We start from the raw sequence: 13,673 nt of genomic DNA on the forward strand, positions 1-13,673 counted from the left end.
AAAAGACGTGCGACCCAGGGATGTGTGTGCTTTGGTGACCTTTAACAGAATGTGACTGGCAGAATGGGTATTATATGTGGAGCATGAGGGTTGCAGTAGATATCTCAGATAGTGGGGGAGTGAGGCCTAAGGAGGTTTAAGAAATAAGCATCAACCACTGTGTTTTACGGCCACTGTGTTTTACGACGGTTATACAGAGATGACCAGTTTACAGAAGAATATAGAGTGCAGTGATGTGTCCTATAAGGAGCATTGGTGGCCAATCTAATGGCCAAATGGTAAAGCACATCTAGCCGATCGAGAGCACCCTTACCTGCCGATTTATAAATGAAGTCTCCGTAATCTAGCATGGGTAGGATGGTCATCTGAATCAGGGTTAGTTTGGCAGCTGGGGTAGAAAAAGGAGCGATTACGACAGAGGAAACCAAGTCTAGATTTGAATTTATCCTTGAAATGTTGATATGTGCTGAAAGAATGACAGTGTTCCGTCTAGCCATACTCACAAGTACTTGTATGAGGTCAATGACCTCAAGCTCTAAACCCTCAAAAGTAGTAATCACACCTGTGGGGAGAGGGGCATTCTTCTTACCAAACCACATGACCTTTGTTTTGGAGGTGTTCAGAACAAGTTTAAGGGCAGAGAAATCTTGTTGGACACTAAGAAAGCTTTGTTGTAGAGCATTTAACACAAAAGCCGGGGAGGGGCCAGTTGAGTATAAGACTATCATCTGCATATAAATGGATTAGGGCGCTTTCTACTGCCTGAGCTATGATGTTGATGTAAATTGAGAAGAGTGTGGGGCCTAGGATTGAGACTTGGGGTACACCCTTGGTGACAGGCAGTGGCTGAGACTGCAGATGTTCTGACTTTACACACTGCACTCCTTGAGAAAGGTAGTTAGCAAACCAGGCCAAAGCCCCTCAGAGACACCAATACTCCTTAGCCAGTCCACGAGAATGGAATGGTCTACCGAATCAAAAGCTTTGGCCAAGTCAATAAAAATAGCAGCACAACATTGCTTAGAATCAAGGGCAATGGTGACATCATTGAGGACCTTTTAAGGTTGCAGTGACACATCCATAACCTGAGCGGAAACCAGATTGCATACTAGAGAGAATACTGTAGACATCAAGAACGCCAGTCAGTTGATTATTGACAAGTTTTTCCAACACTTTTGATAAATTGGGCAAAATAGAAATAGGTCTATAACAGTTAGGATCAGCTTGATCTCCCCCTTTAAAAAAAAAAGTATTATTATTAAATAAACAATTATAATTATTTATTAAATAAATAATAAATACATAAAGGACAAACCGTAGCTGCCTTACAAGCAATGGGAACCTCCCCAGAGAGGAGAGACAAGTTTAAAAGGTCAGAGATGGGCTTGGTGATTATAGGGGCAGCAACCTTAAAGAAGAATGGGTCTAAACCATCTGACCCAGATTTTTTTTTTGTGGTCAAGTTTAAGGATTTCCTTTAGCACCTCGGACTCAGTGACCGCCTGCAGGGAGAAACTTTGTAGCGGGGCAGGGGAAAAAGAGGGAGGAGCATCGGGGCTAGTCGCATTAGAAGGGGTGGGAGATGAGGAAATGTTGGACGGGCAAGGAGGCATGGCTTATTAAATAGGAATCCTGACTTAATGAAGTGGTGATTAAATAGCTCAGCCATGTGCTTCTTGTCAGTAACAACCACACCATCAACTTTAAGGGGTATGGGCAGCTGTGAGGAGGGTTTATTCTCCAGGTCTTTAGCCTTTTTTCAGAACTTCTTGGGGTTTGACCCACAGAGAGAGAACTGCTCCTTAAAGTAACTAACTTTGGCCTTCCGGATAGCCTGAGTGCACTTATTTCTCATTTCCCTGAAGGAGAACGAGTCAGCCTGAGTATGCGTGTGCCAAGCCTTTCATCAAATGCAATTCTTGAGGTGGAGTAACTCTGCAAGATCATGGTCGAACCAGGGGCTGAACCTGTTTTAAATTCTCATTTTCTTTATGCAGGCGTGTTTGTTAACAATATCACTGAAAATAAATTAAAAAGATGGTACAAGCGTCTTAGATAGAGGGGATCAAGCTGATTCTATACCAGTTTACAGAGGCCGCTTATTGCCACTTTGAAGACTTATGATTGTTTAACAATTGCTACACGCGCCACTCTCGTGAAAAGCAAAGAGCAGATAGATAAATTATAAAAATGTTCTCTCTCTCTCTCTCTACTGCAGTAGTCACGTTCGGATCTATATGGGTCCTTCTGGACAAGTCAGTCAAAATGACACATATCCGATACCCGTGACAATCATATCAGATCCTACCCAGACCCTTGACATGATTTAGAATTCTGGATCTCGGGTTTTCGGGTACAGGTGGATCCGGGAAGACCGCTACTCTAGAGCACACACTCGCAAATACACACACTCACACATCAATATCAGCCTGCGTGTAGGACATGTTGTCAGGACATTAGTGCGATTGTCCACACATCATTTGATATTACACCACCCATTTGATGCTGTCTAAAAATAGCCCGCTGAGCGGCTGTTTTGGTTTCTATGATGATTACAGCCATGTCATAATCCACACTGTCAAACGCTGCGAGGTGGCATTTTCTCATTGTTCTGAACTGTTGAGAGGTAGATTTTCAACTGTCTGAACATCCTTGTTTTTTTAGGGGGGGGGGGACAGACAGGGATAGAAGAAGAAAGTGACAGAGAGAGGAAGAGAACAATTTCGCCTAAAAAACAACAAGCCGAATGTACTAGAGTTGTTCTGACACTGCCATCACCCAAGGGAACTGAGCCAGCCCTCTTTATCCTCTGGCACTGTGCACTTCACACACACACTCTAATGCTCACAAACACACACAACGGAAACACACAAAATCGCACGAAAACACACAGACAGACACACAATGCACCCACTCTCACATAAAATCACAAATGAATGCTTGCGCATATACGTGCACGCATATGCGCGCACACACACGCGCGCACACACAGTGCCTAGGTTATCTCTTACAGTAAGAGGGTGATGTATTAGAAGTGTCACTTGTCAACATTGGTTTCTGGCTGCCACGAGGACGCAATGTGAATATCACTGGCCAGTGGAAGGTGGAAGAGTGGAGAAGAGATGGGAGAGGGGAAAGAGAGAGAGGGTGACAGGGGATAAGGGTGAAGAGAGGGAGATGGGGGAGACGAAATAGACAGCAGTATAGGAGATTGTAGAAAGAGATCTAGCCCCATTCCAGATCTATACACACACACACACACACACACACTGCCATGCATAGACATTAGGACAGCAGTAATCTAATCAGGCTGTGTTGATGACAGCACAGTGTCTGCAGCCTTCCACCTTATTGAATTGGCAATGACCTTTGTGGTTTTATTGGTGATTAATGGATTATCTCTGCTTGTCTTTTGTTTGTTTGTTTGTCTGCTGACCACAAAGTCCATGCTAAACCCTGTTGAAAATAAAGCTGTGTGTGTGTGTGTGTGTGTGTGTGTGTGTGTGTGTGTGTGTGTGTGTGTGTGTGTGTGTGTGTGTGTGTGTGTGTGTGTGTGTGTGTGTGTGTGTGTGTGTGTGTGTGTGTGTGTGTATAGATCTGGAATGGGGCTAGATCTCCATAGACCCAGGGTTGAGGAGGGGAGTGGTGTTCAGGATAAGGTGACCCACTTACCTTCTCTCTCTCTCTCTATCCCCCCTGTCTCGCTCTCACTCCTCCTAAATGTCTCCTCTCTCTCTTTCTCTCTCTCTCTCTCTCTCTCTCTCTCTCTCTCTCTCTCTCTCTCTCTCTCTCTCTCTCTCTCTCTCTCTCTCTCTCTTTCTTTCTTTCTTTCTTTCTTTCTCTCTCTCTCTCTCTCTCTCTCTCTCTCTCTCTCTCTCTCTCTCTCTCTCTCTCTCTCTCCCCCCTGTCTCTCTCTCTCTCTTTTTCTCCCATAGCGGACACGCCCATCGAGGAGTTTACTCCCACCCCTGCCTTCCCAGCCCTCCAATACCTGGAGTCGGTGGATGAGGGAGGAGTGGCCTGGCAGGCGGGACTTAGGACCGGGGACTTCCTCATTGAGGTAAGTGTGTGTGTGTGCGCGTGTGTGCATGTCTGCGCTTTTATGTGAGAGTGAGTGCATTGTGTGTCTGCGTGTGTTATCGTGCGATTGTGTGTATCATACTGCTATTCACTTCCTGTCCCTAACAGAGGTCTTTTTTCCTGCTGCTAGAAGCAATGAGATTGGTTGTAGAGATCCATTTTGAGATGAGTGAGAGCTGACTGGTGATGATATCTGTTGGCGCTTGAGTTTTGGTTCAACTTGATCTTAGGTCCCTCTTTATTTTACAGACTGCTATTTACCTGGTATTTATTTAAAAAGCACACGCTAGTATGACCATTATGTACTAATAATGTTACAATTAAATGTGTCTTTGGGATTATTACAACAAGCCCGACTTTGCAGCTTTTGATACCAGGTAGTTACCACTTGTCCTGTTTCTGCTCAGTGCTTTGAGTTTCGGAGGGCTTTTGGATCAGACCAGTGATTCCCAAACTCTGGGTCAAGATCCACCACTAAGTCAAGGGTAGTTCCCTGTCTGGTGGCAGATGAACATGTGATTGTGTCCAGTTGCATTGGTTTGTTTATTTGTGGGGAAAGGCTTTAGGTGGGTCACAGCCAAGGATGTGGTGGAAAAAAACGACATCCAGGTAGTGATAGCCAGCTTAGGCTAGCATCACACAATAACATGGCCTTCCTGAGACCTGAAGTACTGTTTTTGTGGGTACATTTTGGGGGTCTGTTTTTTGTGTTCTGTTTTTTTGGGGGGATAGTGGTTATGACGGTCCTGTTTGAGAATTGTTATGAACATGGTTGTGAATCCCTGTTGGGCTGCGTGCATACTGTATGTGTGTGTAACGAGTGCAAACAGTGCAATTGTAATCAGTGCAGTGCTGTGGTTGGGGTTTGTATTGGCTCTTGCTAAATGGAGCATCTCTCCCTCGCTCTCCGCCTCCATCTCTATCTCCTCTCTCTCCCTCACTCCTCTCTCATTAGCTGTTACACACACTGCCCCCATCTTTCCCCTCATCTCTCTATTACAGCATCTTAAACACAGATTACCCACTGGGCAAAAACTGGTTGAATCAATGTTATTTCCACATCATTTCAACACCAACAATCAACGTGATGTTGCGACAACGTGGAAAAGTGATTGGATTTGCAAAAAGTCCTCAATGTAAGGGCATTTCGTATTTTTTCCACCCAACTTTGAACCTAAATCCGATGACATGGTGATTTTCTATACGTTGAATTCACAACTCAACCAAATGTAAGTCAAACTAGACTTTCAACTGACGTCTGTGCCCAATGGGTACAGCATCCTTGGCCTTTCTTGATGTGAGAGAAACTAGTCATGATTCTGCAAAGTTGGTATTGAGAGGCCTCCTTTTCAGGCCATGGAGGAAATAATATCATATAGTTGGGAGGGAGAAGGACACATTTCAAGACTTTACTGCTTACCGAGTTGTATTAAAAGAGAGAGAACGAGAGGGAGATGAATTTGACAACCGTTTTTCAGGTTCTTCTCATATTTTTTACTGTCGTCAATGATTACTAATTGTTTTTGTCTCTGCTGTTTGAATTGTTCTCATCGTGTGCTTTTTGGTCATGTATGTTCCGGTAACCCTTTCTTCACTTGTCGTACCAATGAAGTTGATTCAATTGTATTGAGTTGAGACAGAGTGGGAGGGATCATTCACTCAGGCTGTGACTGTTGGACGTGAGAAAGCGTGAAACCTGTCTCAGTGTTCTGTCAATGTTATTGAACTTTGTTTCTGACGGGTTAGAGTGTAGGATGACTTGTCTCTGGTCTGTACTGTTTGTCTCTGTTGATGTGACCTTTGCCCCTTTCGTTGTCAGGGTCAAAGGTGAAAGGTGACAGTTTTACTGCAGGCTGCAGAGTTCACCAAGCTGTTTTTGGAGATGAGGGATCTTCCCCCCTCTCTTCTCCTCTCCTCTGTTAGACTGTCTGTAATGGCGAGACTCCTTGTTGTTAGAACACTGTTTATGTCTGACCTCTTGTTCCTCAGACACTGCAGTTTTTGGCAAATCTCCCCCAAAATCGAGATTCTATATGGAGTGGGCTGTGCTGCATTACTGTGCCCTTAGCTGATGGGCTGGACTGCATCTTAAATTGCACCGTATGAGTCTTGAACAGTATGCACCATAAACCAAAACACACTTTTTTATCCCCAAAATGATTTGGCAGTTAATGTCAAATCATATTTTTCATTAAACTTCCATTTCCTTCCAAGAGGCTGAATGTCTCTTGCCTTTTCAGTCTATACAGACTACGGCTTAGGAGCCAGTGGCTTACTAATGTTAAGTGGAGTGTAGGGCCCAAAGTATGGAGCGATTTCAGTGCCAACAGTGCCAATTGTATTTCAATTTCATAATTTTGGATTTGTTTTAAGGTACTGAATTTGAATTTTATATTTTTTAATTTGTAATGCACAAATTGAATCAATGAATTCATAAATTTTACTTGTATTTCATAATTTGAAGCTATTTTGAATGAATATTGCATTTTTTTAAATGTAATATTCAAATTCAATATTTATATATTCATTTTCAATATGGTAGATATTGTATTCATTGGCTGTGAATCAAGTTTACAAAATATAATTTCATGTTCATCAAAGTTTCAAATATTCAACTTCTCAGATGTATTCAGATTCAGTTTTTAAATGCAGTTCTCCAAATTCAGATTCACAACATCCTGCTACTTTGCCAGCCAGGAACGGTAGGGGAGAACAGATAGAATCAAATGCTGTTTGTGGTAAACAGAAGCTCCTGGTGGTTTCTGAAGCCAATGTGCCCTTGCCGGAGACTTGAAACTAACAGTAACACATTTCTAACTCAAACGATGTCAAACTAAACACGTCTTCCACTCTCAGACAAGGTTCTCATGACATAAGCATAGATCACCAAACCACACTCTTTTATTGAGTAACCTTGCTGTCACGTTGGTATAAAGGGTCGGGAGACAGGCACAGGAATGCGTAATAGGCTTTTTTATTACACCCAAATGATGGCGTGCCGTGTAAAGGCACGGGGACGAAGACCAAACAAACACTATACAAAACACAGGGTAGAAACCCAAAACAAAAGAGGGAGGAGTACCTCGAATAAATAACACAAGCGCACAATGATGCCACACGGGACGAGACCCGGAATCATCTGCCTAATCCACAATGGCACGAAATCCAACACACACAGCACAGGTACACACACGCACCAACGGACATTGTAACAATAATCGACAGGACACTGGTAAACCAAGGGCACACTTATACAATTACCAATCACTGGGAATAGGGGCCAGGTGTGCGTAATGAAAGTTCCGGAGGGATCTGTGACACTTGCTGGATCTTGAAGAGTTGAAGAGTTGTATTAGTCTAGCACATGTGGATCTTCGAAATTCACTCAGGCTAAAGAGTCGTCCCCTGCACATTTGAAGAAGGCTTTTTTTCCAGTAACATGGCGGGTTGGAATGCTTTAGAAAGGATATCGTGTGTGTTTGTGAGGCAGAGGTCATGAGTTTGAGCCTCTGTTTTTGTATTTCTATTTATTAGGGATCCCCATTAGCACTTACATCACACAGAAAACGAAAGATAGAACAGTACATCATATGACATTATAACACCACCACATATCTACAATACAAAATGTATAACACCACCATACAACAATATTACAATGTACGTGTGTGTAGAGTGCGTGTGCGTATGTGTGTCTGTGTGTGTGTCTCTTCACAGAACCCACTGTTCCATAAGGTGTATTTTTATCTGTTTTTTAAATCTGATTCTACTGCTTGTATCAGTTACCTGATGTGGAATAGAGTTCCATGTTGTCATGGCTCTATGTAGTACTGTGCGCCTCCCATAGTGTGTTCCTGGACTTTGGAATTGTAAAGAGACCTCTGGTGGCATGTTTTGTGGGGTAGGTATGGGTGTCCGACAGACAGCTCGGTGCATTCAGTTTGTCAACACTTCTTACAAAAACAAGTAGTGATGAATTCAATCTCTCCTCCACTTTGAGCCACGAGAGATTGACATGGATGTCATTAATGTTACTTCTCCGTGCACATTTACTGAGCCAATTGTAAGAGAGGCTTCCATTAAAGAACACCCTCTGTTTTCTGTTAGACAGGTAACTCTTTACCCACAATACAGCAGGGGGAGTAAAGCCACAACACATACGTTTTTCCAGCAGCAGACTATGATCAACTATGAACTGAATCGGGGGGAAGCGGTACTCGTTAAGCAAGTAGTGTGTCTTCCCTTACATTAACGTCCATATAGGCTTCAGCTAAGTTGGCTAACACAGTCCTCTGACATACAGGAGACCTAGTTCAATCCCAGGAAGTCACAAAAGCGAGATTAAATAGGGAGTGGAAAGGCTATGACAGGGTTATTCATCTGTATATTCTTATCGGGGCCAATTTTTTATTTTTTTTATCATACTCCCTTCTAACGTGTCCCTATGTGGCCTGTGATCATAATAGAGGGGAATAGAAAGGACGTCCATGTCCAGAGTCTTCGCTTTTAGGAATGGGGTCATAATAGCTTATAGCCAAAACAGTTCAAACGCTAGAGCCAAATTCATAGGAAGAAAATACATTGGCTTCAGAAACCGCCAGAAGCGGTTTACCACAGAGAGCGTTTGATTCTATCTGTTCTCCACTAGCTTTCCTGGCTGGCAAAGTACCAGGATGTTGTCTCCGATTTTGAATCTGAATTTGGACACAGATTAGCCGTTATACTGACCAGATACTCTAGTGGCTTCTCTAACAATAAAAATATATTTCATTAAAAAATTAAAGGCAGTCGAGCGGAGGCAAGATAAGGGGGGACCATTCTAGCCAATGAGATGGTAGATATATACACGTGTGAACAGCAGGCACAGCAGTTTCCACTAGTTACCACAGCCACAAAGTCAAAATAGCTTTTTTGGTTTTAATTTAAGGTTACGGTTGGGCATAAGGTTAGCAGTGTGGTTGGGGTTAGATGTAATACAAATTCTGGAAGTTATGGAATTAAAATACAATTTATGTTGTATCGCTCCATACAAGCCAAGCATTTTGGGTATACCGTACTGAACGTGGCTGCCACAGCAGTGGTGCTGACAGGGCTAAGTAAGATGGTGGTGGTTAGCCCAGATAAAGATTGTTAGCAGATTGCTACAGTACATTGTCATTTCTCAAATGTAGTAGCTCCCCCCTCTCACTTTCTCTCTCTCTTGCTCTTCCACTCTAATTCTCCCATAGCAGTCCAGGACACTGACTATGGTACAGTACAGTACACAGATGAATTAACTGTATCTCTCTGCCTGTGTGTGTGTTTGAATAGAGATAGAGAGATGGGGAGGAAGACTGTAGTATAACGCTCCTCTCTCCCAGGTCAGGAGTGTGCTGTGTGTGACTGTATGTATGCAAAGGCAGCTGCTACCCTCAACCCCCAGGTGTGTGTGTGTGTGTGTGTGTGTGTGTGTGTGTGTGTGTGTGTGTGTGTGTGTGTGTGTGTGTGTGTGTGTGTGTGTGTGTGTGTGTGTGTGTGTGTGTGTGACAGTCAGATCTCTTCCACACTGCTGCATATTCTGAGTATCTTACTGTCAACTCAGTCCTCCTGTAGTGCTACACAAACACAGCTGATACAAATACAAAGTCTCTTACCGTACCATAATTCTACCAGTGGACTGATAACACTATCTCTTTCCCAACTTAGTTACAACAAACCAGTAAAGCTAGTCTACAGGATATTAGCGCATTGCTAATAAACACTTTGCTGTGTGACGTTCTAGCACTGTGAAAGTGCTACGTTGCTAGCTAGCTCAGTTCCCTGCTAATATGGTAGTCAACCATGCTTTCCCAGCAGACCCCAGGTTTGTGCTCAGTGATATTGATGAGATTACAACCATTGCCCTTGACCCAATTATGCCTGAGTGAGTGGCCAATTTTCTCTCTGACAAGCAGTATTGTGATGATAGCTAGAGGGTCTGGAATAGCTAGCGCCGGAACCTGTTAACTTGTAACCTGCATCCACTTAGAGCTATGGATATGCGGTGTTCAGCAGACTATGTTTAAGATTTAGAATGCTAGAAGAAGGCACTAGAGCCCTATTCGGCAGGGATTAGTTTTACTGTGGGAGGTCAGGTAATAATGTATTACATGCACAAGCACAAAACACAGCAACTGTAATTTTAGTCCCTTCTGAATCTGCCATGTCAGTAATTTTCACATGGTGGGAGAGTTTATTTGTTTATTCAGATTCCCATTAGCTTTTGCCGAAGCAGCAGCTATTCTTCCTGGGGTCCACACAAAAATATAAAATGTGACAAGTAACAAAACACTGGTAGAGTAGAACAGTCACACAAATTTAAAATGCAACGATATGCAAAGAATGCAGCTAAAGAGTGATGTGTGCATAGTTTGTGTGCGTTAGAGTGTTTGCGTGTGTCACTTCACAGTCCCTATTGTGCAATGAGACGTTGTTTTATAAAAAATAAAAAAAATGAGGGAATTTTGCTGTTTGCGTGAATAATTAGCAATGGAAGGGAGGTCCATTCGATCATGGCTCTGTATATATACATTCGTTTTGGACTTGGGGACTGTGAAGAGACCCCTGGTGGCATGTCTTGTGGGGCTATGTATGGATGTCTGAGCCGTATGTTATTTATTATGCAAACAAGCTGGAATTTTTCCCCACAGTAATATTTCTCATAAAAACTAGAAGAGAAGCAGTCAATCTCTCATCAACCCTCAAGACGGGCATGCGTGTTGTTGATGTTGCTTCTGTATGTGCAGGTACGGACACGGTGTGCTCTGTTTTGAGCCAGCTGCAGCTTTGCTAGGTCTTTTTTTGCTGCAATTGGCCATATTACGGACAGTAATCAAGATGGGACAAGACCAGAGCCTGAACAACTAGTACAGTTGATTTTTGTCAAAAAAGCAGGACATCTTTTTTTATAACAGACATACCCCTCCCCATCTTCACAACAACTTTGTTAATATGATTTTGTATTTGTATTTATTAGGCAGGAGCTACTCTTCCTGGGGTCCAAACACATTAAGGCGCTTACATCACACATAAAGCAAACGATAAAACAGTACATCATGTAACATTATTACACCACTACATACAGTATCTACAATACAAAATGTCACCATACAACAATATTACAAAGTTCATGTGTGTGGAGTGCGTGTGGCGTGGTGCTAGTGCGTGTGTGCATATGCGTGTGCATGTACCTGTGTGTATCTCTTCACTGTCACCGCTGTTCCATAAGGTGTATTATAATTTTGTTGATCTGACTCTTCTGCTTCCATCAGTTACCTGATGTGGAATAGAGTTCCATGTAGTCATGGGGATTCTGAAGAGACCTCTGGTGGCATGTCTTGTGGCATATGCATGGGTGTCCAACCTGTGTGCTGCTAGTTTAAACAGACAGCTCGGTGCATTCAACATGTCAACACTTCTTACAAAAACAAGTAGTGATGAAGTCAATCTCTCCTCCACGTTGAGCCTTGAGAGATTGACATGCATATTATTAATGTTAGCTCTCCGTGTACATTTAAGGGCGAACCGTGCTGCCCTCTTCTGAGCTAATTGTACTATTCCAAGGTCCCTCTTTGTTTTTTACATTTTTACATTTTTAGTCATTTAGCAGACGCTCTTATCCAGAGCGACTTACAGTTGAGTGCATACATTTTATTACATACTGAGACAAGGATATCCCCTACCGGCCAAACCCTCCCTAACCCGGACGACGCTATGCCAATTGTGCGTCGCCCCACGGACCTCCCGGTTGCGGCCGGCTGCGACAGAGCCTGGGCGCGAACCCAGCCCAGCCTGGGCGCGAACCCAGAGACTCTAGTGGCGCAGCTAGCACTGCGATGCAGTGCCCTTGACCACTGCGCCACCCGGGAGGCCTCTTTGTGGCACCTGACCACACGACTGAACAGTAGTCCCGGTGTGACAAAACTAAGGCCTGTAGGACCTGCCTTGTTGATGTTGATGGTGTTGTTAAGAAGGCAGAGCAGAGCTTTATTATGGACAGATTTTTACCCATCTTAGCTACTGTTGTGTCAACATGTATTGACCATGACAATTTAAAATCCAGGGTTACTCCAGGCAGTTGAGTCACTTCAACTTGCTCAATTTCCACATTATTCCACATAGATCAGTTTACTGTTTACACTCCGTCCGCTGTTTTTATGAAATCGTTTCCATTAAATCGTTTTTAACTCCGGTCACAAACTCAGATACCTCCTGCATCTCGACCTGTTGTTTTGACCTGATGTTTCCCAAGTTTTATTTCGTTTATTTTTATTTTGTTCGTTTCCAGCGCTGTCGAAGTTGTTTTTATTACTCTCTTATCCAGGACAATATTGACAATCCGTAGTTCCAATGCAGCAATTGTTTGTTTGCGGAGGATTACAGGAATGAGGTAGCTATCCTTAGCAAGCAAATTTCAATGCTGTGCGAACTTTTGGGGAAATGCAAATTGAAACTTTCTCCTTCTCAACTCCTGTGGTTGGACGCTGCTCGGGCCTGATGGATGTATCCCCGGATGTATCCCCACCTTGTTATCTTTCCCTATCCAAATGGCCTGTGCTACCTGGAACTTGCCTGCCGAGGAAGTCATGTCCATCTGCTTCTCCCTCTCCATCTTGTGGTGGAGTAGACAGGGAACAGCAAGAGGATTGTTCCAGTCAGCGCTGGTCCCGTGGCACAAGTCGTGGAAACCGAAAGCAGCGGCATTCTTCTAAGTGGACGGAAGTGACTGCGAGAGGTTCGGAACAGATTGACATAAGGGATAGCTTCACCGCACTGGTACCTGATCTTTCTGCGCCTTCATCGCTGTGTCTGTGGCGGCTGTGCTGACTCCAGCAGCGGCTTCGTCGCCGAGTTCTGCTCCTTTCCCTCTCTCTGGACCTGACGGACCACTGCCTGCTGTGGGACCTATCGCCGGGAGCAGCGGGCATGTGCTATGCTGCTTTTCGTGGGACCGTGAATTTTGAGGGACATACATTAGGCTACTTACATTGTGTCTGCCAATGCCCCAGGGATAATGTACATTTGCTGCAGCATTATGACACCTCAGCAACACAATGGTAGGGATTAACTGAGTTGGGCTTGGGTCACTGATAAGTCCAGGAGTCAAGAGGATTCAGCTGGACTCCATCATTCCTGTAGAGCATCTTCTGTTTCCAGAAAGTGTCAAAGTTATCTGTAAAAGTGATTCTGCAATTTTTTTGCCATTCGTGTAATGCCAGTAGCCTGAATCTTTCACACTCACTCCTTAAAATTAATTTCCAGAAGTTCCGAGCTAGCCCTCCTAATGTCGTTTGACACCACATGGACTACGACAGCGTCAACTCCCGGCAGCTGTCGTAGAATGGTCGGAAGCAGCCTTTAAATGTCCTGTACTCATGCTCCAGGATATCACAGCGTGTTTCTTACCATAGAACTCGAGATGACGACAGCTGGTGCAATGGCTGAGGAGGTCCGGCCATTCTTTCGCCTCGGGTTGTTTCGCAAAAGTATTTATTACCTTTTAGTTTTATGTGTGGCATAAACAAAACCAGTCTCAATGTTTTAATCTGTTTAGGCTTTCACCGAGCATTCCACTG

The 13,673-nt window shown here is 43.7% G+C and overlaps 1 protein-coding gene across 6 annotated transcripts in view; it reads left to right on the forward strand.

The window, feature by feature from the left end:
* The window catches only part of LOC129834283 (SH3 and multiple ankyrin repeat domains protein 2-like), a 248,321-nt gene that overhangs the window by 183,626 nt on the left and 51,022 nt on the right, over window positions 1-13,673 (forward strand). For all 6 annotated transcript variants that reach the window (XM_055899135.1, XM_055899137.1, XM_055899136.1 and 3 more), the window contains one exon: window positions 3,936-4,060. In XM_055899135.1, coding sequence (XP_055755110.1) covers window positions 3,936-4,060 — 125 coding nt within the window. The remainder of the gene's footprint in view (window positions 1-3,935; window positions 4,061-13,673) is intronic.

Source organism: Salvelinus fontinalis, chromosome 35, assembly GCF_029448725.1.
Source record: "Salvelinus fontinalis isolate EN_2023a chromosome 35, ASM2944872v1, whole genome shotgun sequence".
NCBI classification, from domain to species: Eukaryota; Metazoa; Chordata; class Actinopteri; order Salmoniformes; family Salmonidae; genus Salvelinus; species Salvelinus fontinalis.